Source organism: Agelaius phoeniceus, chromosome 7 (genome assembly GCF_051311805.1).
Source record: "Agelaius phoeniceus isolate bAgePho1 chromosome 7, bAgePho1.hap1, whole genome shotgun sequence".
In the NCBI taxonomy this organism is placed as follows: domain Eukaryota; kingdom Metazoa; phylum Chordata; class Aves; order Passeriformes; family Icteridae; genus Agelaius; species Agelaius phoeniceus.
This window is the reverse complement of record NC_135271.1, coordinates 40,356,631-40,384,051: the sequence shown is the minus strand read 5'-3', so window position 1 is coordinate 40,384,051 and position 27,421 is coordinate 40,356,631. Positions and strand designations below refer to the sequence as shown.

Genomic DNA, 27,421 nt, shown 5'->3' with positions numbered 1-27,421 from the left:
GGCTGCCAGGCACAACATGTTCCAAAGGGAAAAAAAAATACAGAAAAGCAAAGTAAACATAATCTTGCTTCCACTATGGCTTAGACTAGTTTATGTATTTGCTTGTTGAGTTAGTTGGTGTGTATTAATGGACTTTCATGTATGTTTCAGTGTAGCAGACTAATTTTAAGAGAGCCTGATAGAAAACCTAGGCATTTGGCTTCTGTGCCTCACATCCCTTCCATCAGATAGAGAAGGAAATGGGATATAAATTATGAATAAAGCACATTTCTTGACTTTTCTCCTCATTGATTAGACCTCCCTTTAGCTTCAGAGACATTGTGCAGAATCTGGATAACCAGACATTAAGAAATCCAGCTTCTATTCAATTACAATATTTTTCTATTAACACCTATTGTATCTCTTATCTTACCAGCTCCTCGTGTCTTGGGAGCAGAGGGACAGGTGGGACTGGCATGAAAATAACTCAAACGTGATTACAATCATTTGCAGAACAATTGATTTTGCTGGAATATCAGAGCTTTGCCTAATTTTCTTAACTAAAGTCATTGCCTAAGCTATCATGCATCTGGGAAAATTTTGTACAGTTGTCAAAATTATCTTGACATGTTTTTTATGGGAAGATGTTTATCCAATGACAGCTGTGAGTCATGCACAGAAAGTCTAGAAGACTTCATCCACTTTCACATCCTCAAGGAGATGTACCTAATGTTTCAAGGCCTGTTTCAAGGGCTTTTATTTTGGTAGGATTGTATTTGGTTGCTGAAGTCTTTGTCACATCTGTGGATCAGAAATAAACACACTTCCAGGGAAATGAATTCACTCCTGGTACAAATGCTTTTTTACTAGGGTCAGATTAAGTGAGCTGGAGGGTTAAAATGTTGAAAACACTGCACAGTACTGCTCATGAGATGTGTTTCAATCCAGGTCCTCCATTTCTATCACATTGTTCCTTCTGGAGGCTGCCCCAGCAGATTTGAAACAGGCCAAACTTGCAGCTTGTGCTCAGCAGGAGCATCTGGCTGGTGTTCCATCTCTTAAGATAAGAAGCCCCTGGATTTCAAGGAGACAGCCTGGTTGCAAAGACTTAGGTGGTAATTTAAATTAAAAAAGCAGGGGCTGAATTGTCAGCAGGAGAAAGGAAAGGGGAAATGTCCCTGTTTTAGTGGAGGAGGCCTCCCTCAAAGTTGTTTCAGAGAGCTTGTTCCAGGCTTCATCTCGATCACCATCAAGGGAGGATCCTTGCTTGAAAACCAGTGCTGATTTGTACCTTTTAAATTAAGTGTGGAGGTAAAGAAAAACTAGTTTGCCACAGAGATCTGTGGAAGATGGAAGGCAGACCCAGGAATCTCCTTCCCTACAGTTTTATTGCTAGAGAAGGGCAGCATTCCCTCCCCCCAGGCCGTGCCACTATGCAAAGGATGCTTTTCTGGGGTCGTGATAGAGTTCCAGGAAAACTTAGACACACAAATATTTCTTTTAGCTGATGTTACACCAAGAATTGGTTAGGACAATATATTTGCCACTTCTTAATCTTATCAGTCAGTAATGAAAGAAAATTAAATTCCAGCAGAAAAATTAATAAAACACTGTTAGGGAAGTAGAATTTATCCATTTTATGTAAGAATTTTTTCCTTTTTAGAAGCTTTATTTAAAAAATCTGTATTGGTAATATTTTGTTCTTTAATAAAAGCAGGATTTAAAGGTTTTCTTGATAAAAAACCCCCAAATCATAAATACTGTATTCTGCATGGCAGTACAAATATTGTTGGGCAAGAATGCATAGAAGGTTTGCAGTTACAACAATCATTAAATGAATTAAAATTATATAGAATAAGGTGGGAAGCATTACAATTAAGAATGCAGCATCAAAGATTTTGGTATCGTCTGAAACAATTACGAGAATTGAAAAATATAAATATCTTTCTTTTTTTCCTCTGGATTAGGGTTATAGTGTATTATGTCTCCACATGCAGCTATGTATTTAAAAGGTAAATTAGATAATAAGTATTTTAATTTTAAAGAAAGAATGAACTTATGTGGAGCAAAATACTTATATGGCTTTCGTTTGGGAGAACAGCAGCACATTTGAAGGATCAGTATACATTGGGGCTGAAAAGGTGAGCTGGTCACTGAAATGCACAGAATGGATGGCATCAGACGAATGTTTTATTGACTGCAGTCCTTGAACAGAGATATTCACAAGTGGCATAAGGGCTCTTTTTGTGTTTTCAGCCAAAATACCACAGGTCACTCTCAGCAAGTAACTTTATGCCAAATATAGAATCTAGTTGAAAGAGTGAAGTGGGCAGCTTTTGTTCCTTGTAGGTTCACCAAAGAGAAGGAACATCAGAAAAGTTTCAGAAGTGTTTCTGCAGAGACATTTTTTGTTCTCACCATCAGCTGAAGAGATTTAGTGCACATGTAGAGCATCGCTCTCTAATACTCTCTAAAAAATTCTGCTGCTTTGCAATAGTTCAGGTATGACTTAGGAGGCATTTAAACCTGTGACACTGGCTTCAGCAGCACTGCTCTTGTGTCACAGAAGCCTTTGGAAGGTGATGGCTGTCACTGCTTTTCTGTTCTGCTCAAGATCCAAGCAGTGGCTGCTGTGCAGCAGCAGCAGAACAGAGGGGAAGGCAGCACACAGCACCTTCAGAAAATTTGTTCTGAGGCTCTGGTGTATTGATGTAATCTTTGGATGTTGCAGTTTTCCCTCAATACTCAGTAGAAATACTTGCCACATTTGAAATTGAAACCTCCTGATTTCTTCACTAGTACTTACACTGTTCTTTACTAGCCAAACACTGGAGAAGACCATGTGACTTTAACTGTTTAATTATCTTTCTAGCATAATCTACAAATTTTCACTATCTTAGTACTCTGCTGGCTGTAGCTCTGGGAAATGAAAGATGTTGTTGTATATACAACACAAATACATGAGTAATTTGATCTTGGAGCCAGCTGATGTTGTCTTTCATTTTAATTTTCATTATGCCTTTGGCTCTGTAGCTGCTCCAATTTTTTTATTAGACAGTAGTGTATAAAGAGGCAATAGAGGGTTAATTGCAGTTCAGGGAAAGTGTTTAAAAACCAGCACCAGCTATATCTTATAACAATAACATTTTCTTATAATGTTGGTGCTTTTTGTCTTTAGAATTCATCCATACTTCCAATTCATGATTGCACATATTGTGCAGCAGAATTGTCTTATATAGTTAGAGCTTTTGTAATCGTCATATTTTTGTTCTTACATTGTTTACAGTAAGTATTCGAGATTTCATAATAATTTTTAAAGGTTAAAAAAGTAAATCTAAAAAGTAAAGATAATCTCAGTGTCTGCCCCTGCAATTAATAAATGGACCACTTTGCCAATTCAATGTACAACCACTTTGAAATGTAGCTTAGAAAGTCAAATGTTAGCTGTTTTTAATCTGGCAGTTGCACAGATGATCACTTTACAAAAAATTTGCTACTGGCTGAGTATTATGAGAGTTGGAAAGCTGAGACAGAGCAGTGTCACACTGGAAAGAGGGGGTACATAGTTTGGTGTTTGTTGCAGGTTGTTTCCTATGACTTCTAAATCTCCATATATGTGCTTTATTTCTCCTTGTGACAGTTTTATTGCTTCACAGTAAAAGCTTCAAAAGTAATTGTTTTCAAAACAGGACCTTATGAAAATATTGAAACAATATTTTGATTTAAATGAAAAATAAATAGAAAAACAGAATACTGGTCAGTGGTGTTGGAAACTAAAGGGAATAGCCTAACGCTGTGATCTTTGAATAGAAGTAACCCTGAGCCTCTGCAACAGAAGTGGACCAAAGCAGAGTAACTTGGCAAAAAAAACATAAGCTGTGACTTTTGTAATAAGCAATGATATTGCAAGGAATATGGCCCACCTTCTCATGTCAGTAGCCAGCCGTGTTTGCTCTGGCAGAGGTAGGGAACTAACTAAATTTATCTTGATGCTATTTCTCTTAAGCATGTTGTTGTCTCTTAATTACATATTGAATAGCATCTGGTGTTTGAAGAATTATCGAATAGAAACACAGCAGGGGGAAGTGTGGCAATATTGCTGCAAGCTGATACTTTTTCTGCTGTGGTGGTCTGGAGGCTCTCTCCTGGCCACTGAGACATCCTGCTTCTTCCTCAGCTTGGCCTGAGGTGCCCAAAACACCAATTTTGTAACACTGGTGTCAGGCCAAATTTAGCTCTTCATTTTGATTTTGTAATACCAGGTTTTCATAACTCCTAGAACATGTGGAACTAAACTGTTTCCATCTCTTTTCTTTTTTCCCTTTCAGTCACCAGGGGAAAAAATTATTGAAAACAGTTTCCTGCGGGAGATTCAACAAAGGCGTTGCAGTGCTCTGTTTGTGCGATGAAATCAAAGCCGCTGGAAACTCTTTTGTTGTCTGAGATTGAGGGATCTTTTATTTCAGTGGCACTAAGGAGCCACAGTTTTTTTTGAAAACCCCTCATAGTACACAGCTCTTCCTTAGGTGCTGAATCACCTTTGAAGAGCTCTGCCTTGGTAGCACCAGGAGAGCAGCATTTCTCTGCCTCACCCAGGTCTTGGAGGAGTAAACATGTTAGTTTATGAAATATCACATGTGCCAATACTGCAGGCAGGTTTATTAGCTTACCTAGGAGTTACATGTAATTAAATGGTCTTTATAAACTATTGTATTCCAAAAGCAGAAAGGTAGGAATCTTCTTACTTTAAATCTCTAGTTAGGCAGGGGAAGGAAGTCAACTACAAAATAGACAATTTTATCTTTCTATTGCCTTGAACAGCTCTTCAAGCACAGATTGTCTGAAATAGCTGCCATAATATGTTTTTACTTTTCAGGCCATGGAGCTTAGGGAATCAGATTTTTAGTATCTACATCATCTCTTTCCTCCTGGGACTGAAGCTGGTTACCATAGCAAAATGGCAAGGAAGCTGATAAGCAAGTAGTACCATTTGGCAAACAGGATATAAATTTATTTTGTTAAGACAGAGGACTGTGAAAAAAAACCAGTTGCTCCTAGGATTTTTTTTTCCTTTATTGTGTTTTAAAATGGCTGTGTAGAAAATTATTGTGAACAGATATTGAACAAAATTCTTTCTAACTAACAAGTGTGGCTGCAAATAAAAGGAGCTTCAGTTTTAAATCTCTGCAGATCTTTAATATTTTCACAGAAAAGTTACACAGTAACAGAGATAATATTTCAGGGTGTTGCAAAGATGCCATACTGTGATTTAAATGAGCTCCTGCTAAACAATGAATACGGATACCTCTCCCCCCACTACTTAAAAATTACATTGCAATATAGTTTTTGTTCCAACTTGATGAAGCATGGTCATCTGAGTCTGTGTTGTAAATCAGTCTGTGAAGTCCCTTGGGTTTATGTAAAGTGATGTGAGTGCTGAAAAGTTAAATTGCTTGGTGTTCCAAAAATGTTATCAATAATGTCAGTTCTGATGGTGTTTTTTGTACTCCCTGTCTCAGTGTCCAATATGAACCACACACCCTGAACAGCACAGCCTGGCTGTTTAAGGCATCATCACAGCAGCTGTGTCTGTGCACGGACCCCACTGGGGGACTTTTTGTAGGTACAACACCAATGTGTCCAGAAAGACCTAAAAAGAGCTTGTTTTCAAGACTGAGGTGTTCCTCTTTCTGCTGGGTCAATTCTTGATATGTTGCCTGGCATCTAAACTACCCTTTGTCTCCTGTTCTTGGTGCAAGACTTGAGTCACTGCTTTGGGGATGTTTTTTGGGGTTTAGTGACTGGAAGTGAAATGAAATCTCAGAGTCTTGGGATTAAAGCTGAAAACTGCTTATTTCCGTAAAACGTTCATTGTTCTCAGTTTTATCCATTCAAAATATATCATACGTGCTTATATCATTTTCTATTCCCTGGCAAATTTTCTAATCACTACACAGCTCCAATAGTGAGGATTTGGGAGTCTTGCTGTAATCTGGACATGCAAAAGTTGCTGTTTAGTTTTAACCCCTTTGAGCCCACATTAACCAGATTGAACTTGTAGAAGTTCTGTTCATTGGTTGAGAGTCTCAATCAGTGCACCCATGGAGTGGGAACCAGAGTAAATCCTAGGCAACTCCTATTTTGACACCCTTTTTATGTTAGGGTTTTTTTTTTCAATAGAATAAGCACTGGCTGAAGGGTTTTTTTTTATGCTAGGAGGGATTTATCATCTTTAGAAATCATCATTATCACCAAAAAATAGCATCAAATGCCCACTGGATGCAGCACTGGCTCAGGTTAATTGGGCAGGATTTGGGTGGGAGTTGACTGGTGTCTGATCAGCTTGGGGGAGAGAGGTGGAGAACCTTGGATTTGGCAGGATCCAGCCAGGCTTAGAAAGAGCTGAGTGAGAATACAATTGTGAAGGGAATGTGTGGGTTTAGTATTGGGATTTATTTCATGTCCACATGTGTGACCTGCATCTTCATCACACCTCTGCGCCATCTGTGGGCTCTGCATGGAAGGACCCATCTGTAGGGGTTGAGAATAACTTCATCCTAGAAAACCTGTAGTCTGCAAATAGATCTGGACTGGTGACAGTCACTTGGGGGTGTCCATGACCTGCAGGTCCTTGTACTGTTGAGTGGCACACAAATGTGGGAACTCATGTGGGGGCATGGCCCAAAATGCAGCGCTTGGATGCAGGAGCTTGGAAGTTGGAGTGTTGCCATCTACTGGCAGCCACCCACAGAGAGGAGTCCCTCCTCTGGTAGTTGATGGTGTTGCTTATTTTGAGCTGAAAGATGAGCTTTTCTGCCTAAATCCTGTTTCGAGTTGGAGTTGTCAATAAAAGAATTGTTGCTGTTCTTAGCATAGGAATGTAATCAAGCAGTTGGAGTAATACCAGTCAGATTTTTATGGAGAGGTTGTTACTCTTGGAATGTGGGTCCATGTTTGAGATGGGGGCAGCTCCTCTCTCCTCCACAGTGTCCAAGTTGGTCTGGGGAGTTCTGAGCATCCCATGTGAGCTCAGGGCTTGAGGGGTGTCCTGCAGCTCTCCTGCCATTCAGAGTTTCTCCATATTTTCAGAGAATGGGCTGGGCTGGAAACTGCTTTTTTTATTCTGCAAGTAAAAAATTAATAAAGGCAAAGGATACATTTGGGCTCATTAGGGAATAGAGCAAAGATCTGTATTATTAAAAATCTTGGAGGTCTGACTGTCTTTTCCCCTGAAAGAGATGAGGGGTGTTTCAAATAAGTCTGTCCTCAAAGGGTGATCCAGTACAGCTTGTGCAAGTCTCAAAAAGTCCTACTGGAACTGACCTCTGTTAAGGGAAATGCTTACATTAAGCCATCAGAACAGGCTTTGAGCATTTTGCCTAAAAGAAATCCCAGCAATGGGCATGAATATTTTTTTTCCTTTTTATTAAAAAATAGTTGGGAAATAAAAGGTTGCAACACAAATTTTCAGCAAAAGTTATGTGACTGCTTCCTTACAAAACATAACACGCATGGGAGTGGAAGAGTGACATAGCTCTTCCTTCATGCTTGTCCAGCTGAAATATGCTTCAGACTTAGCAACTCATTTCTGTACTCATCCATAGAAATGTAAAAAATGTATGCTTTTATCTAGAAACATAAAATTTTGAGTTGGAACTAGATTATAAAAACTTCTTGTGAATACCAACACTTTACATTCGGTATTTTAAGCACTATTTCAAAACAATGGTTGATGTACCTTTGAAATGTTTTTGAGCCAAATATGTAGGTGCACAAACATGAAAATATTAGTGTTTCTCTGCCAGATCTCTCTGCATGAGTTATAGGTGACCTCCAGTGATGGAGCAATGATGCGCTTTTAGATTGATTTGTGTCTCAGTAGTTCCCAGATAATAGATAACCAAAGGCAAGATTGCAGAATTACCAGTCGAATTGTATCTTTTATTTGTGAAGTAGTACACAGTGAAAAGAACCTATATTTGAGGTCATATGTGGAAGTTTTGTATTTTAATGACTAGAGAGATAAAATTCATTAAAATTAAGAGCCTGAGGTTTAAATATGTGTTGGTTTAAGGAGTCATGGAAGGGGCTGGATTCTGGCTGGTGTTTTGTTACCAATGGCAGTTTTCCAAAGTGTAACCATTTTTTCTCTCTTTTTATTTTCTTTTTTTGTTGTTTTTTTTTTTTTTTGCAGCTGGTCTCCAATGTTCTCATCTTCTCCTGTACAAACATTGTAGGCGTGTGTACTCACTACCCAGCAGAGGTGTCCCAAAGACAGGCTTTCCAGGAGACCAGGGAATGCATACAAGCCAGGCTGCATTCTCAAAGGGAAAACCAGCAGCAGGTAAGAGCAACAGTTGGAAATAAAGCATGAAAATGCTCAAACAGAATTAGCATGCAAATTGTTCCTGTAGGATGGCATTTGCAGGCTTCTTGCTTCATGAGTAATCCAGGCAAGAATAGGTTGTTGTTAGAGGACAGGATTTTTAAAGGTTTGAAAGAAAGCTCAGGGGTGTAGTTCTTGTCCAATACTTTTCCAGAGACAAGCAATATTTCCAGTGGCATGTGCTCTGTGGATTAAAATTACACAAAAGTACACAAAGAGTCTGCACAGTTTTTTTGCACCCATCATTGCTGCCAAGTGTTAAATGCAGATGCAACACACAGGCTTTGGACTGACCCTCTTTGTAAGGTCAAGGCCTGACGTGATTGTCAGCCAAGCCACTGCCAAAAGAGAATTGTAAGGCAGGCAAGAATTGGTCCACACAATGTAATGTTCCTTGATGCCTCCAAAGAAGGTCCTCCCTCTTCCCTTCTTTCCCAAAGGTTCCTACCTGCTTACACACCTCTCTGTATCCTATTGTCTTCAAATTAATTGTATTTGTTCAAAAATTAAGATTCATCATCAGCTTCATTGGTTTTTTGCTATAAAAAGCCCTCTTGCTGCCAACATAAAGCTTAGTTGTCAGGGTGCTGAATGTATCTGCTCCCCTAATTCATTTGTGGGTTCTCTTGCGATGAATCTCTTGTGTCTCAGAATTAGACACAGAAGGTCTTTTGGGGCAGCTTAACTATTCCCTTGCTAACTAACACACAGCTCTGCCCTGCACTACATCTCATAGTGGTCTGTTCAGTTCAATTTGAAATGAATCATGAAATGGGACTTCCATTTATCCCTTGGGAGATATCTCAGAGCTTGGTTGTGGGTTTGGGGAGAGGTCAGGGGACTTAATCAGCTGGGGAGTCTGCATCTCTGTGGCAACTCAGTTTCATTTTGCTTCACGTCTCAGCCCATCTGCATCTATGGATTTGTGTTTTGGCAGTGTTTCATGAGGTACCTCTGGCTGACACAGCTGCTGTTCAACCCTTACTGTGACATAACATGTACACGTGCTTATTTGGTGCTTTCTGTATGAAAACAAGATTCACACTCAAGACTCCTTTTTCCTTTGCAACAAATATTGTATCAGAAAGATGAAATGAGCAGCCATTCCTCCTTCCACACCTTGAAGCGGAGGAAAGGATTGAGCCAAGAGAATGTGCCATTTTACTCATTGATTTCAGCCCTGTGCTCCCTGCTGAGAGGCTGCCTCAGCAGCGTGGCTCAGATGCCTGCGCTCTGCTGGATTTGGGCACTTCTGTCTCAGAAGCAGCTCCCTGGAGCAGCCCTGACAAATGCCCTCTCTTGATGCTTTTTTCTTCTCCCCCTCTCCAGGAAGCATAGCATACATAAGAAAGCCAGGACATCAGAAAAACATGGGTCAAAGCCAGTCCCTGCCAAGCCAAGTGCTCTTCAGTGCCTGCAGCAGTGACTGCGGGTCCTGGCAGCTGGAGACTCCTAATGAGATTATTTGCTGTCACAGCCTGGGCTGACATTGATCTCCAGGTTCAGTTCAGATGACTCCATGCATAATGCGTTGAGATAAGCACGAGGTGACAGCAGACACAAATAAGGACAGCTCAGCCCACATGTCCAAACAGGGGTGGAGGAAAACACAACTGCACAGCCCAACACTGTTATTTATAGTTGCTTGTCTTTTTCTGGAGATCGATGGTGCTCCTGTGTGCTGTTCTCTTATAAAGGCAGGCAGATTTTCTCAGGCAAATGACCTTGTATTTTCCTTTATTAAGCATCTACCAGCACCCAAAATTAGCCTAAAAGTAAATAGAAATTCCAGAATATCCAATGCAGAAAAAAGATGACTTGTGATTTTATTACTTGAGATAAGCTAGGGCAGAGCCATAACAAGAATTGGTGTTGTTTGCCCACAACAAAATACTCTTGGATGAAAAATCATGTGTTCTCCGTATTGTGTAGGGAGCAAATAGCATTTGGGTAAGAGATGGGTTGTTGGGACTGCACTGTCTTAATTCTAGCATTGCATGTCTTCTGTCTCTGCAAAGTTGTTCTCTCTTTTTCATCTCAGCGTCACTTTTGGTAAAAAGTAACTGTTACTAAATCTGAGGAGAAATGGATAATCTTAACATACTAAATATTCACAGTGATTTGAGGTCATCTTGGGCGAGGACTTCATAAATAGTTAAAATTTCTTTGCAGAGTCATTGTGGGGATGTGTGTGCCCATGCACAAATATATCCATGTGTACATATGGAAACAGGGTAGATCTGTGTTGAACTCCTTCATCTATGTGCCTGTTTTAGAGACTAGTTCTCCTTGGGATGCAGTTGTTTAATGTATAATTCAGTGGAACTATACATGCATGTTATTTTGAAGCAGAATTATATATGGATTTGCTCTTGCATTTTTATCAGGTCAGAATGCTGCCTTGTTATACTTGTAAAACACCAGTCCTGGTCACCTCACTGGTGCCTAATACAGGATTTTACAGCGAGGGCTGCAGCACTTTCTAGTTATTGTATCAAAATGAAAATTGTTCTGTAGTGGAGACCCTCATTTCTCTGCTCCATTTGAAATAAAACATAGGGATTTTGTTGTTTCGAAGGCCTTTTCATGTGCTTATGCCTTACAAATGCGCTTGTTGTAGCCTTCTGTTATAGCCTTCTCCTCTCCTTCAGAGGTTATTTTCAGTGATTGTGATGACTCCAAGCAAACAGAATAAAGATAATGCTCAGCTCTGTAACACAGTTCAACTTCCTAATTAGTAGCTGCACGAAGGGATGTTGTGCCACATGCATTTGTTTCACCTGATGAGCCTATCTCATCCCCTGATTATTAGTTCAGAGCAGCGGTAGTGCAGCTCCTGGAGATCTTAAGTGCCTTGAAAATATTGGTGATTTAATCTGGTGAGTGCCTGTGGTGTCAGGAAGAGTAGGGGTGGGGGCTCTCAAGTAAAAGCTACTCGGAAATGTAGGTGACAATCTCCTGGAAGCCCCAAACAGACACTCAGGCTCCTGTCTCTGTGTTGGAAGCGAGTAATGCTCCGTGCCCATGTGCCCACAGGGAGTGTTCCAAACCTGTGGGTGCCCCCAAACCTCCCGTAAAGCTCCAAGTTATTTAGAGGATGTGTAAAATCACACATAAAATAGCAGCTTTCACACATTTGAGGATGCCTATTAGAATATGCAAATGACAACAGTGTATACAGCATTTCCTCTGGAAAGCATACAAATGTGTTGTGCTTTTCCACTCAAGGAGTGCACCAATAGCTGACAGAAGCCTAAGGACACGTGCATGATTCATGAGCTGCTTTTTAAAAAAAAAATAAGGATATGTAACTGTTAGCACCTGCAGTATGCTAGTGACGGTACTTTAAAAAACAAGTGTCTTTTCATGACTGCTGCAGTTTTAAGCAGAGATAGAAATCCCTCCAACACATCTTCTGTGTTATTACCATCTCTTCAAAGACTGAAAGCAGGCTCTCTTTATGGTTAAAAAAAATACTGGGCAGTGCTACAGACCATAAAATGTCTCAGTGCATGCTGAGCACATTTTCAGTAAATTCATCTTCCTCTGGTTCCCCCAGGGTTCCTCTCTCTCCTTAGAGGAAGAAATAAATGGTGAATTTTCAGTTAAAGCTAGGAATTAGAAGCCAGAAATGTGCCTATAACTGCAGCAAGGGGTTTGGTGACGTGAGTACTTGGGACAGGATTGCTGGACCCCTCTGAGTCAGGCCTGAGTTTGAACCCTGCTGCTCCCTGTGTTGTTGAGAATTAATGAGCTATTAGATAAGGTTGGGTCCTTCCTTCTGTGTCATCAAAAAGGAAGGCCCTTTTCTTCCTCCTGTTCACTGCAGGGAAGGAAAAATAAAGAAAAGAGTGACACAAGAAAAAAAATCCCACTTTTTCCAGAGCTATTCCAGAGCACTGCCTGCAGGTTGGACCAGACCACAGCAGAGCTGATCCCAAAGGAGATGCTCCCCACCTTCATGAGCCATAGCAAAACCTTTTGAACTTCACGGGGTGTGACTGGGAATAGAATGCAGCTCTGGGCAGAATTCTCAGGTGTGATTCCTGATATACACAAACGCATCCCTGGGGCACAAATTACCCACAGATTTAAATTCTATAATTTCTGTGTGAAATTGGCATCAAATTTAGAATAATAACAAGCACTTGCTTTTATGTGAGTTTTTAGGAAAATCACCATAAAGTCATCATTTTGTCAATTTTTGCATACGCTGTAGGAACAGTTTGCAAAATAATGTTACAAAAGTCACACAAAATCTACGATCAGTAAATGAAAGTGCCAACTGAGGGGCAAGGAGAGCCACAAACTGTTGATGGTATGTGGTTATTGAAAATGCTCATGTAGGTGAGTGGGTGGGTTTACAGATCTTAATGCAATTGGGCACTACCAGCAGTTTAAAGTGTAGCAGTAGCACTTCTCATGCTGGTGTTATCGGGGCGTTTCTACGACATTTTAGCTGCCAAGAGCAGGTTTGTGCCTGCTGGGGGAATGTGCTTAGATAATTAGATAAGCAAGGAAGGAATTTTAAATAGTGCCCAAGGGTGTTGGGGTATCATTTCTCTGGTGTAAGGTGAAAGAAGACTTGGTGGTGGTGTGCAGAGACTGTGTGGGAGGTCAGACAATCTCATTTATCAGAGTCCTTCCAAGAACGGTGCACGGACACTCTTTGACTTGCATGGTTGGCATGAGAATTGGCAACCATGAATTGTAAGCCCAGTGCACCTGGAATGCAAAATAATACATTTCTTCTAAAACCATTGAATTCTTATTGTGGGGTTGGGAAGACAATTGCATATGACTGGTTAGGGGGTCAGCTCCTGGGGTTATGGAGCCCATTTTGCTTGGCTGTACTCATCTCTCACCAAACTGATGAGTCACTTCTCCCCAGTAAGGAACAAAGTGTGTTTGTTAACTGGGCAGCAGGTGTTTTAATTGGTTCATCTGTCTGACTCCACAGGAGCGTCTCCTGCTCTCTGTACTTCCTCGACATGTTGCCATGGAGATGAAAGCTGACATTAATGCCAAACAGGAAGACATGATGTTTCATAAGATCTACATCCAGAAGCATGACAATGTCAGGTAAGAACAGCAGCCTGTCTCCCATCCACGGGGGAGGAGGGACCCTCCCAGTGCTTGGCCCTGAACGCCCAGGGATGAAGATGTCAGTGACACATAATCCAAAATCAGTGTAAAGGCTCTGAAGTGTCACTAGCTGACTTTTGAAAGTTTGTTTATAAGATGGTAGGAGGATTGCCTCACTCAAACAGTATCTTCCTTTGAGAAGTGACTTGAACTGATCTCTTTCCTTACGTTTTCCTTTTTTTTTCCCTTATTTCTTTGCTGGAGTAAGTGTTGATGGTTTTGAGAAGGTGTTACACTGGGGGTGAGTTATTTCTGGACAATTACAAGCACCCCTCTGATAAGAGATGATGGAATGCAAGTTAAAAGTTGGGAGCACTTCCAACAAGGTAAATTGCAGAGTCTGGCTAAGGTCTAGATTTTCTGGAGTGGTTTCTCTCAATTTGAAATTACAAGCAGGGGGTCCATTAGTGACAGCCTTGACACCTGCTCAGGCACCCAGCAATGTGTTGCTGCTCGGTCTACCTGGATGAGGAGAAGAGTTTGATATGCAATCTCTGGCAAGTCATGCAAAATCAAGCTCAGCCTGTGCTGCTGGGGTAGACCAGCCCCAGGAGCTTCTGAACATTCCCCAGTCCAGTTTCCCAGGGAAGAGGCAATAAAGTAGTACTTCAGGTAGCTTGATAGCTTTATAGGCTGCACTTGCAAAGTTTAACCTAATCTTAATGCATTTCACCTCTGCTGTTGTGCCTGATCTCTTTGGACAACACTTATGTCTCAGCTAAGCCAGAAACTGTGTAACAGCTCTGTCAGTCTATAAATGCTTCTTTTGAGACACAGGGACTGGGGACAGAGAGCTGCCCTTTTCCATCTCCCCCCTTACAACAAGAGTTTTTTCCTGAGAACTCCCTCGGTAGCTTTTCTCTCTCATGCAGCTTTAGTATGTGGTTGAATTATATTTTCTGATACTTTATGCTCAAAAAAAAAATAAAAGTGAGTTTCTAACATACTGTACCCTCCAGTAGCTGACGTGAAAAAATCCACATGAAATTCTGATGCATTTGAGGACTTTACCTTAGGATTGAGGGTAGCTGGGAGAGGCAACGTACAAGCAGAAACCTGGGAGCTTGCTCAGTGTTGAATGTAGAGTCTTGTATAAAACTCACTGAAATCAGGGAGAGTCTGTGTGCTGGCTTGGATGGAATTCAGCCCTTCAGTTTTTTTGGTTGTGACTCAGTAAAGAGATAAAGATCCACTAGCAATACAATGAAGACAAATCAGTATCAGAAATCAAAGACAGTAACAGTTCAGTGATTAAAAATGAAGGATATATGCATGGTGATGAAGGGGAGGGGAAGAGGCCATCCACAGTGCCCTCAGCAGATTTTGTGCTACAGTAAATTACATTTTGTGTCTTCACATTCATTTTTTCCTTAATGACACTGAGCTTGTTCAAGTAGGTGTGTAAATTACTTGTGATAGATGCTGATTGTGAATTACTTTTTTCCATTACTCAAAGGTCAACCTGACATTCAAAGTAAGTGCAATTCATTAGCATGCCACAAGACTATGGTATTTTAGTCTTCCACATTAATTTCCATATGTCATTATTTTGCAGGTTTGAAAGTGGTTCAGTGGTCAAATCTTAGTAAAGCTGATTGTCTCTTTAGGATGATACTGATTTGAAATTTTAATCTATATGACCACATATACAAAAACTAAACAAATAATAATGAACTAAGTTTGCAAATGAAAAATTTTAAAGGGGGAAGGGGAATCTGATATAACAATTGTGACTGGAAAAAAAGTAGATCAAAGATAATGGCCAGTATGGAGATCTCAAAAGATGCATCAAAAAATGGCACATGGCTAAGAGTATAGAACGAGAGAAGAACTGTGATTTTCAGCTATGGCTATGAAGAAACATGAAAGGTGAAACACAAATACATAAATGGTTATGGGCACCAGTCAGTTCCTGATGAGTAGCTAACAGAACTCTGGCAAACATTTAATTCTCATATCTTGCATATTTATTGAATAATACAAGCATTTATGTAGCTGCAGCTTACGAGGAATTTCGACTTTATTCCTCATGCTAATGAGTGTTTAGGAATCAGACCCTTGCAGGTGCCAACCAGCTCCAGTGCAAAGGGACTCTAAGGTCTCAAAATACTTAAGAGGAAACAACTTAAATGATATCTTCCTCAAAGTGTGGGCTTTGTTGTCTGTGCCTGTGAGGTCCTAAATCACAGCCCACTGAAATCATGGAAAAGGCTGGAAAAGTGAGATAAGAAATAGGAATAAAATAGTGTATGTGCTGAGAGCAAACAGAAAATAACTCAGGAACATCTCATCTTCATGTACTTTAGGGAAATGAATAACTAAGTGCGAATATTGAAGAAAGGAAACATGATTTGGAACAAATGACTCATTTCACACCAGGAGTTCAGCACGGAGCCTTTGCTCTTGCCTGGGTGCACTGAAACCACCTCTAGTGGGAATGGCTGGGGATGATTTTGAAGCATTTACATGCACACAGAAACACCCTGGAGGGGGGAGGCAGCATCTCAGGGATGCTGATTAATGAACTGGCTGAATAAAAGCAAGCAGGCTCTTTACTTTGCACAGGGAAATGCTCAAGGGAAGGCTTTTGAGAGGAGAACGCTCCAAGCAATTCTGGTTTGTGTTCGTCACTATTCAAAAATGTCATAAGAGCTAAGTTTTTATGAGCTAAAGGTTATTGTGTCAAGGCAATTGAGAAGTATGTGAAGTCAGTGCAAGGGTGCTGTGCCCAGCCATTGAATCTGGCTTCCTGTTGATGATTTATCAGCAGGAGCATTTCCTCTGCAGCTCACAGGAGTGGGAAGGTCTGCACAGAGCTGTGGGTTTTCCTTCTCCATCAGCTGTATTTGGTGATGCTTTTTCCCCCATTCTCCAAGATTGTGTATAAATGCAGATTTTAATGAAAGTATAATGGATGGGAATTTTTGTTAACTATTAATTTAAAAGTTTGATTGTCATCTTAAAGCTTGGAACCCAACATCTTGATTTTTACTGGATCTTCAGAGTGAGGTTGCTTTCCAAACCCACTGCCAACATGGAAATAATGAGGCTCTGGAGGTTTCCATCCAGATGGGTTTAACTTGGGTCCTTTGAACTCGAGAGGCACCAGAGCACAGCCCGGTGCACTTAGCCTGGTTTGACATTTTGTGTGGGAGAAGTGGCTTACTAAATTCTCTTCCAGACAAGATTAAATATTTTAATTTTCAGGGATGATTGGGTCTGGGCTTTTGGGACCACCTCTAATTTTAATTAAAAACCAAACCCAAACCACTCTACCAGCAGAAAACGTTAATCTAAAATTATGTGAAGTTAATGTGTGTAGGCTTTCTTTGCTAGTTTAAAAATGAAGTGTCCTTAACTTTACAGTTCTGCTTTTATATGCTTAGTTTTAGATTCTAGGTGACATGGTTCAGGGTTTTGGGCGGGTTTTGGGGGTTTTTTGTGGGGTTTTTCTGTGGTTTTTCTTTTAGAAAAAGAGGTTACACACTTTTTTTTTTCGTTTGGTTGTTTAAGAAAAAAATAAGTCAGTTTAAACCTGTGTAGAAGAGATCTTCCTTAAGTACCAGCAGTAAGTCTGTAAAGCATAGCCATGATCCTTCCATAAGGAGCAGTTCTGCTATGATATTTCTTACTGTGGTACACTTCCCTTAGAGGGTGGGCTATATCTCCATAAGGGAAAGATGATTTTTTAAATGCAAAATACTGTGGTCCTTTTGATCTGAATGGGTAAAAGACAATCTTTTTTGAGCAAATCTTTTTATCTGGATTTCCTGCAAATGAGTTCATAATCTCCTGATTATTGTTATGGAAAGTAAAGTTCAGAGACTAATTTATCCACAATGAAAATATAATTTCCTGTAATTTTTGGCAGCAAAATTTGTTTCAGGATCATGTTCTTCTGAAAATTTTAGTGGTGACAAAACAAAGGTGCAAATGTTTGAGGTTAATACCCTCTTTTTCAATGCACATGAAGAGAACCTTTAAACAGAGAATGAAACATTTTCCTGTCCTGATTTATTGAATGAGAATTAGCTTTGACAAATCCAGAACCTCAGAGCATGATTTGACCTTTCCCACATATGTGTGTGTGTTAAATATAAAGTCTATTGTCAAAAGCCATCAGGAAAGGAGTTCCCAAGACTATGCAAGTAATTTTGGGTAAACAACAAGGTGAATTATGTAACTAAATTTGTTCATGTTATCATGAATAAGATTATGGCTGATAGACAAGCCCTAAATTATGCATAGATAATATTGTTTATCTATCATGCTTCCCAGACAGAATTTTAAGTGTTTTACATTACTATTGCTATTTATAGTGTCTCACTGCAGTGATAATGGCTTTAATGTTATCTAGGTTTGGCCAAATATAGTAATCTCTGTGCTATAAAAGGAGGCTTGAAGTCCTCTGTGAACGGATAAAGGTTGGCTTTGTCATTGAAATTCCTTTAATGAACTGTTTCAAGAAGATTATTTTAGGGCTGGCATCCAAATGCAGTAAAAGTGACAGTTTCCTCTCTTCACCCCTTCACATAATTCTTATGAATCATGTACTCAACAACATTAACCTGCTTTCAGAGTTTCTTAAACTTCTTGACAACTTGAACTAAACCATTTGCAGAAATGAAACAAGACCATTTGCTTTCAGCTTTTAAAATGAAAAGCATTTGTAGCTCATCTTCTGATTTAATGACATTCTAACACCCAAAGGTTTTCCTCTTAAAAATGACCAAAGAGTTGCACTTTGGCTGAGTGTCAGGGTATTAAGACCAGCTGTGTCAACTTAACCTCTTCACCTTTTAGGTGTTGTGATGCCTAAGTAGTTGCTTAGGAAGTTGTTTAAATTCCCAGGTTGCAAGGTTCTATGGAATTGTGAACTATGACATTTAAGGAAAAATTCAACTAAGTAAACATCTTTTTCTTCCCTCCTCCCACTGTCCTCACACACAGGACATCCATTCTTAATATTTCTTTGGTAGTGAAAGACTTAATGTTCCTTAATAAAAAAGTTACATTATGGCAGGTATAAATTTCTGACAATTCTGACAGGGATATTTTCAAATATTACACAGTCCCTCATCTCTGCCAAAGTTTGCATAGCTTTAATTTCTCTGGAAGGCCTCATTGCCAGGAAAGGGCAGGAGCTGTAACTTTTTAAAATATTTACTGTATAATCCATCTTCCTCCTTGTCTTCTTTCCTTTCTGAGGGGAGGCAGAATGAAAATTGATGGTTTCTGTTTAAAAACAAGGAAGACCAGCATTAAGAAGGAGAAAGCCCAAGAGCCACTTTTATCCATGTTTTGCATCCTTGCTGCTGCTCTCTGTGCCAGTCCCTGAGCTTCAATTTCCTCCAAAGTGTGTTGATGGGTTGGTTGGTTGTTTCTCAGAATCAAGGCTTGGCAAGACCTCTCCCTCTTTTTGCTTATTCAAGGCATGTGCCCACGAGCAGTAGAAAGTTATTTTTTGCTTGTAGGTGGGGGTAACTGTGGGTTTCATGTGAGTTTAGAGCATTTAATTGCTTTAACTTCTGGTTGAAGCTGTAGGATGAGAAAAGCGAGTAGGAGGGAAACGAGCCTGCCCACATCTTTCCCCAAATGACAGCAGGGAATTTTACCTAAATGGGAACTCTCTCTGTCAAGAACCAGCTCTTGGGAGTTTCACCTATGCCTGGCAGCTGTGAATCTTTGCTTTTTAATGTTGAAGATTTTTCTCTTTTTTTTCAGGTTAGCAATAAGTTTTGAGAAGTGCAGAAGTAGGTTTCACCCATGGATGAAGGTGAAATACTCTGCTCTTACCACCACTAATCACTTGTCTCTTCCTAATCAATTTGTTATTTTTGAGAGGAAAAAGTCACTTATCTTTTGGAGATTTTCATTCACACCAAAATTCATGTGTAAAGAAATTCATTTATTGCAGCCTCGACACACCTCAAAGCTGTGCAGTAAGTCTGGGTGTTGATATTACAGGGGATGTTTCAACCCAGGATCACTCCCTCTCCATAATAAATGGAGAGGGAGTGATCTAGACAGGGATCACCAGAACACCAGACAGGGAGTGATCTGGATGATGGTTCAGCCATGAAAACTTCTAAGCCAATAAGGACAGCAGTTTTATATATTTAGCAAATCTACCTCTTTGTTCATGTGCACAGCAACCTTTAAGAACAAATACATGCTAACTTGTTGAAGTATTCATTTGCTCTGTGATCTTCCTCTTTGAGCTGGGTACATATTGTGATCCTGGTCCCTGTTGGGAGCCCCTGGAGTCTTCAGGGCTGTGAGTGAGCCTTGTACCCTGTGCAGAACAAGGCAGATAAATTCCTGGTGCAAGGCACCCCATCCTGAGCACGTGTGCTGCAGTCAGGATAAGGTCCCAGGAGTGCAGCCTGCCAGGTGACTGCAGATCTGCAGCCGCCAGCAAGGCAGCAGCAATTAGGAAGGGCCTGTGATGTATAATTCACACCCTGCTATCTGAGTGTACACAAGGGCCTGTGAAGTTCACAGGGTGATGGATTGAAGAGTGTTAGATGTTTTAATGATGAAATACTGTGAAGAGTAATTTGGAGAGAATAATGAAGGTGCCTGCAGAAGTTTACAGAGCAGAATTTTAACTCATCAAGGTTATTTGGATTCTCTTTTTTCTTCAGTAGTACTAAGAAGAAATTGATTTTTAAAAAAATGTATGACTGCTGATTGGTCTGATAAAAACAAATGTATCAAATTTATAGTAAAAAAGCCCCATCATATTACATTTATTCAGCTAATTCACTCCCAGTCCTCTGTAATCTGGAGTAACCTTGACAAGAAAAGTTGAGTATTCTCTGAACAAAACTTTTCTTTTGTGAAGACCTGCTTTTACAGAGCTGCTTTTCTCCTGTAAAGACTTCGTGAGATTTCAGTTGATGAACTGCTTTGTCATGTAGTTAACATGCAAAGTGGTTTTAAGAACAGTGAGTTTATATAACATTTGAAGAGGTTTTTATTAAAATCATCATCCCACCTTTTTGCTTCCTCCCTAGATGATAATGACTGAAAAGCAAAAATTAGTTAAACTTTTTATTCTGTAATGCAGGAAACTTTGCAAAACTATTTGAAGCTCTCTTACAGAAGCTATAAAACAGAGGCACAGCTCTGGATGGGGATGGATTAACTTCTCTTGTTTTATACTGTATTTATATCCCTCAACAATTGCTGCTAATTTGTGCATCTGTTCCTACTGGTGTATATATAATTTTGACAGTGGATAAATAATGAAGAAGAGACAAAAGCTGGAACCAATTAATGGAGAAGAGCTCTCGAGTGGTCTGGCATCCTGTGACTCAAGTTAGTACCACTGCTAACTGGAGTCTCTGTCCTTCAGTAAATGAAAGTCATAGCGTAGTTTCTCAAGTTTCTCTTTTTTATTAGCTTTGCCTTATGCTAAGTGGTGAAAAAGTTGGGGAGAGGTTGGTACTGACTGTGCAGTCTGCATAATTCTCTTAGTGGGGTTTTTGTAAGAAACCAAGCTAAGAACAGGTCACTTCAGAAACAGAACTCACAGAAATGAGGAGCACCAGAGGACTGCAAAAAGAGCAAAGGAGGCAAAAGACCAAAGGTTTAATTAATTTCATCACACACATCCCATTGGCATGGCATTGCCCCTGTGGAATGATAGTTGTTCTCTTTTTAGAAAAATTGAGATTTTTCTGTGTCCATTTGTGGTTTTTTTACAAAGCCTAAGAAGGATGCACATAATTTTAAATGGTGGGAATAAGGATTTGTAAAACTCTGTAGATTCTGGGGACTTGGGAGTTTGCAAGTAGCTTTCAGAGATTGGGAAGTACCTGTGTGATGCTAGTTAAAAAGCAGCCAAAATATAGCACTATGGGTGTTATCTTCCTTGATACCATGACCAGCAGAGCTCTTTGTGGTTGTTGTGTGTAATTTTGTCAAATATCTGAGGCTCTCAAAGGCACTGAGAAAAATCTAAGGAGATCTTGACCAGTAACCATGTCCATTTTTTGGATCAACCTCCCAAACTGACGCCTTAAACATATAGGAGGATCATCAACATTCAAAATCAACTTCCTCATCTGCAGTTCTACAGAACCGACCCCCAAGTTGAAAAACCTGGTGTGCTATTTATAAATTTATTTATAAATATTTATAAAACTATTTATGAAAGTCGGATCTGTGTGATCATCAGCAAACCATTCTCTCCTGGCCTCCTGTTGCAGCAATCTCCCCAGTAAGTGGCATGCAGAAGGCTGAGTGTCCAGGGCTTTGCTGAGTTGTAGGATCAGCTGTAAATGCTTGTGTGTCCCAGCAGCAGCTGTGCAAAGCACCTGAAAGCACGGCCTGTCCTCTCACATGGAGGGGAAGGTGCAGGTAGGAAGCAGTGGGGAATTTTCCCAGCAGAGTTACAGTAGTGATAGTTTGATCCACCATGTCAGCTCATTGTTTTGGGATGTTTTGATGGTGTTGTTTTGGGTAGGTTTTTTTCATGTAAGCATGATTCTTTGCAGAGTGTGATCATGCACTGGCTCCATTCCTGCTCACCGTGGGGATTGCTGCTAATAGAGGGTTACTAGGACAACCCTCCTTCTTCTCACAACTATTTAATTTCTGTTATTTCCAAGGCCTGGCAGACCCATACATCAGTGCTGAATGAAGCAGCAATTCAGAAAAGTGCTTTGTAACTCCCTGGACCATGAATGAACTAGAGAACCTGTGTCACAAAGCTGATGGGATGTTAGTGGGGAGGAGAGGTAGGCAAAAAATATGGGGAAGATGAAACCCTTGGAAAGAAAGGAGCAAATTTACCAATTTTTAGGCTCTGTGGAGGAAAAAAGAAAGGGCAGTGGAAACCAGATGCAAGCAGGTGTAGATGTGGACAGTTATGTGCCATAGCAGTGTTGGTGGAGAGCCTCCATTCCCAGGAACATGCACACCAATGCACCACTGCTTTGTGCCATGGCTGTTTCCAAAGAATGAGCTAATAAGAATCAATTTGTGGGACAAAACAAACAAAACTTTGGCTTCTGCTCAGGGGAACTTGAGCATTGCAGTTACAGATCAGGCTTCAACAAATGCCAAGAGCTGATCCATAAAAGTATAATTATTCTGTTTCATTTGGAATCTTTTGTTCTGGATTGCATTCAAAGCTACTGTAAGCCCCTTTGTGAGATTAATTTCCTTTCCAGGCAAGAGAAGAAGAGGCCTTTTCATTTAATAGTTCTACTTTGTTTCAATTAAAAATGAGAAAAAACTCACATCCTCGCCTTTCTTCCCTAAGATTCTTCCCTTCTGTGGAATCATCAGGTCACAGTTTAGGATGACAGGTCTCATGCAGAGACAAAGTTGTGTTACAGAGTGTAAATTGTGATATTCTGTTCTTACTATCTAGTACTCTTTATAATTTTCAGCTGTAAACTGAGTAACATTTTTCTGTTGAAATTGGAAGTGATTACAAATTTCTTGCAAAGCTCAGGGACACTGAAATTGCAGGTGTAGCTTACCTGCTGAGCTGCTTTTCCTTGGAAGTATGCAGCAGGGAAAAAAGTAAACTGAAAATGGTATCTTGTCTGAATAGTTAAAACCTGGGATGAACAGTGAGTTCTTTAATTTGACTTGGTGGTGAGGCTGATCAGAGCTCAGACATGCTTGGCTCCCATTGCAGAAATATCCTGATGACTGTGTGGTGAAGGTTCTGAGGAGCTGTGCCTAAGGAGCCAGCAGGGAGCATGCACAGACACAAACACACACACAAACACACAGACACAAACACACACACAGCCACACAAATACACACACACAGCCACACAAATACACACACACAGCCACACAAATACACACACACACACAGACACAAACACACACACAGGCACACAAATACACACACACACAGACACACACACACAGATACACGCACAAACAGACACACACACACAGAGGCACACAAATACACACACACACTCTCTCTGTGCTGGGCACTTCTCATGGGTGCAGGGGAGCGAGCGGGCCATGGCTGGGCTGCCAGGCCAAAGGGATATCTTCCTGTTCCTCACTAAAATGGAAACCCAGAGAATTAATAACTCAGTTGACATTCCATGTGGCAGAAAGGACAACACAGAGGTAGCAAAGACCTGAAGAGGCATAAGGGATGAGGCACACCATGCTCATCAGGAGCCCACTGCCAGGGTAGGTAATCTGAATTTGGTTTTCCCATGTACCAGAGGGCATTTGAGGCCACATCTCCTAGGAGAGGCCATAAATGAAGAAGGCATCCTCATTTTCTTTTGTTAATTCTGTTTCATTTTTCTATATAAAAGAATCAAACCCTGGAGCAGCAGCTTGAATCCCACTGTCCCATGTCACAGCGTGCACCATAATCAGCAGGGCAGAGCGGAGCGCTCGCTGTCTCTGCCTCTAATTATTCTGAGTATTTTATATGTAATGAGCAGCTGCAGCATGAGGTCCTGAGGGCACCCCTGTTCCCAATCCAAAATAGCCAGTTGTCCAGTTCAGGCTGTATTCAAGCAGAGGGAAAATTAAATCCATGTTTTCTCACATTTTGGGTGATGGGTCATAGGAGATGGTTTTCTTGCTTTCCGTTTCACTCCATTTACTTATAAATAGCAGGCATTTGCAAAATACTATGGAATCAAGGATACAAATTTCTGTACCTTAAAGATATGCCAGTTTTTTGTGTCAGGCCGGTGGTATTTTATCTGGCAGGAATCTTGGCTCCCAGGTACGATTTGGCTACAGTCATGTAGATGGCAGCACAGATGTGGGAGGGATTCTCTTTAATGCTGGACACATACTGTTTCTTACTGTAGCTGCTGACCTAGTCTGAGCCCTGTCTGTACCTCTTAATTCAAGCAAACAAGTAGCAACCAAAGAAATAAATTAAACAACAGTCAAGAATTCCTGTAAGGTGCTATCACTAGGCTCAAACTGAAGTGGAAAATTGCTTGCCAGGGTTTCTAGCTCTGGTGGTCTTTGATTAACTACAGCATGTCCTAAGTAGCCAGAAGGTGCAGAAGCCAAAAAGATCCTGGGGATGGTTTGCTTTTGGCTTTGACTGCTGTTAACTTCTTTTCAGATTCTGTTTACAAGGACTCTGGTGACTGGATGTTGTTAGCAGGATTTTTTCTCTGTTGCATAAGGACTGAGAAAGCAGTATCTGTCTGACTCTTCCACAGTGAATGGCTTTCAAGTTAAGCCATGGCTGCAGTTATTGTGCTCTAGCTGTGACACTATAAATAAAGTTATTAACAGCAATATGTAAATGGGTTTCTATTTTTGTTCCCTGTATTGTTTGCAAAATCTAGGGCAGTTATTCAGTAAGAATCATCTGCTATTTAGCACTGAGCCTACCAGCATTTGATGTTGTGTGGGCTGCTGCACTTCCCCTCCTCCCTTCTTGCTTTCTTTCCGTGCAGTGGCTATTAGAATGCAGCACTTCTGCAAGTTTGTTTATTGTGGTATTTAAGAAATAGAGTAGCTGTGCTAAGCATTTTCAGGCTTCCGGAGAGTGGCTTGGTGTGTAGGAATAGGGAATCATCTCCTGATATCTGAACTGCAGGAGCATTTAACCCAGCCACACAAGCGCCAAATAGCACAGCTGCACTTTGCCTTAGTGAGCATCTTGCAAGTTGCAGGCTGCTCAAAGATCTTTAGGGTTTGTGTTCTGTTTGCTTCGTTTCCTCCCGCTGCCCTCTGCTCCAGATGTGCCTGACAGCCCCAGGCCCTGCTCACTGGGACCTGGTGCCACTTCAGTCCATGCAGCCACAGCACAGACCCCAGGGAGAACACAGATGTGTTGTTTGAGAAACACTTCACCACAGCCATGCCTACTCCTGTCTGGAGGAGCAAATCACTCTAATCCCAGGCATCTGTTAGAAACCTGAATGTGCCAGTGCTGGGGACAGGATCAGTGTGGCTGTTAACATGGGTATTCTAAAAGACATTTCGCTTGGGGCAGTTTGTTCAAACTCCTTCCTTCTCTGCAAGTGAATTCAGCTCTGGATTCCCCAGATCCCCAAGAGGAGAAGTCCCAACCTGTCTGTCCTGTGACTCGTCAGCCACAATTTTGTTGCCAGCTTTGTTAGATTTCACATGGGCATGTGTCCTCCCTGGCACTTAAATTCCATTCCATGCAGCTTTGTGAAAACCAAAATTGCTGCTACTGTGCTGGCATAGAAAGTAAACAGAAATTAGCTAGACTGGTTTTGCATAGATGTAGAAAGATCTGAAACAGCAACTTTCCTCTTATTTTTATACTATGAGACACATTACCATATTATATGCTTTAAGTGGTCTCCAAGGTGGCTTTCTGTGCTGTAGAAAAGACCTGGTCAGATTCTACTGATTTTATTGATATTAGAACACTGGTAAACTAATAGCTGTTTGCAGGAACTACATTTGGTAATAATATTTTGTGAATATTGAGAGTAGCAAGCAAATGGCTTAGTGAAATATCTTAATGCATTAACACAGAAATTAAATTTTCCAATGGAAAAGGCAAGAGAAAAGCCATTTCTTTATATGCAGATCTATTTTTCTGTTGGTGGCAATTACAGTAATTCTCTTGAAATCAAGTTAAAATTATATGTCTGCTTCATTATGAGAAGAAACCACTGAGTGCAAAATCAGGGGAGATTTAGGGGAAAGTTAGAGAGACATTTGCAGTGAGCAGACCTGCCTTCACCATGGTTCCTGCTCCAGCATGCCAGGAGTAGGGTTTGTGTGGATGTTTCCTGCGCTTAGGAGGCCAGGATTCACACTCCTGCTTTGCCAGGGTTTTCCCATGTCACCTTGAGCATCTTTCTGTATTATCTATATACCATACTGCTGTCTCTAGAAAATAGTGTGTTGTTGCTTCTCTAGCACCAATGGCATTTTAACAGTTGCTCAGTGTCACTGCTTACTCTCTATGAAATCATGGAAATATGCCAAGTATTTGGAATATGAGATAAATTAGGGGCTGAAGAGGTGCATGGAATTTCATATTCCCCGTTCAAGGATCATCTTTGCATAGAATCTTTATGAAGTAACTCACCTGAACTACCTTCTGAGGAGGAGTGGTTTTACTGATGATACCAATTGTACAGAATTTCATTATATTTACCTTGTTTCTCCATGGAAGCTGGAGTTTTCTGTGTCACCAAAGGGAACCAAAAATAGATATCAACCCAAGTGACACTGGTCAATTCAGATGTGATGGTAGGTGACATGTTAAAAAGGGAGAAAAACCCTTAATGTTAAATTATAGCTCTTGTAAAGTTGGGAAACTTCAGTTGTGAGTTGAGGATATCTATTCATTACTGGTTCTTATCAAGTAAGGAAAATTAATGCAGTGTACAACAACCAGATAACAAGTTCAATTTCCTGCAGGATTTTTTCCTTTTCATTTGATTCTGACATTGCAGCCAATCTCTCTTGTCACTGAAAACATGAATGTGGTTTATTATTAAATTTATTATCAGGTTTGTTTATTAATCAAATAACATTGATCCCTTAGTTAATGAGCTGTGCCATTTTCTTTGGGCAGCCATTTTAACTTTCAAAATACCTGATGAAGAATTATGTCTTCATTTTACAGTTTCTCTCCACTGATGTTCCTTGGTGTTTCTCAGAAAAGTGACCATTATAAAGTGCAGTTAAGTGTCTCTAAATGCTTTGGGCCCATTTCTCTTTACAGTTTCATCAGTGCAATTTTAAAAACACAGCTCCTCAACTACATTTTAAAGTATAGAAGTGGGGGTGCAGTGAGTCCACTCATGCTGACTGTTCCAAAAAGGGCAGGAAGACTCATGTTTGTGCTCTTCAGCACTGTTTTCCACCACTTTGTGTTATTGATCTAATGAGCTACCCATGGAAATCATGTACACAGAACATCACAGCACTTGTCCCTTCTCAGCTGAT

At 40.5% G+C, this 27,421-nt stretch overlaps 1 protein-coding gene across 1 annotated transcript in view; it reads left to right on the top strand.

The window, feature by feature from the left end:
* ADCY5 (adenylate cyclase 5) overlaps positions 1-27,421 on the top strand; it is a 204,663-nt gene that overhangs the window by 112,755 nt on the left and 64,487 nt on the right. The window contains exons 2-3 of the mRNA XM_054636706.2: positions 8,174-8,323; positions 13,326-13,447. Coding sequence (XP_054492681.2) covers positions 8,174-8,323; positions 13,326-13,447 — 272 coding nt within the window. The remainder of the gene's footprint in view (positions 1-8,173; positions 8,324-13,325; positions 13,448-27,421) is intronic.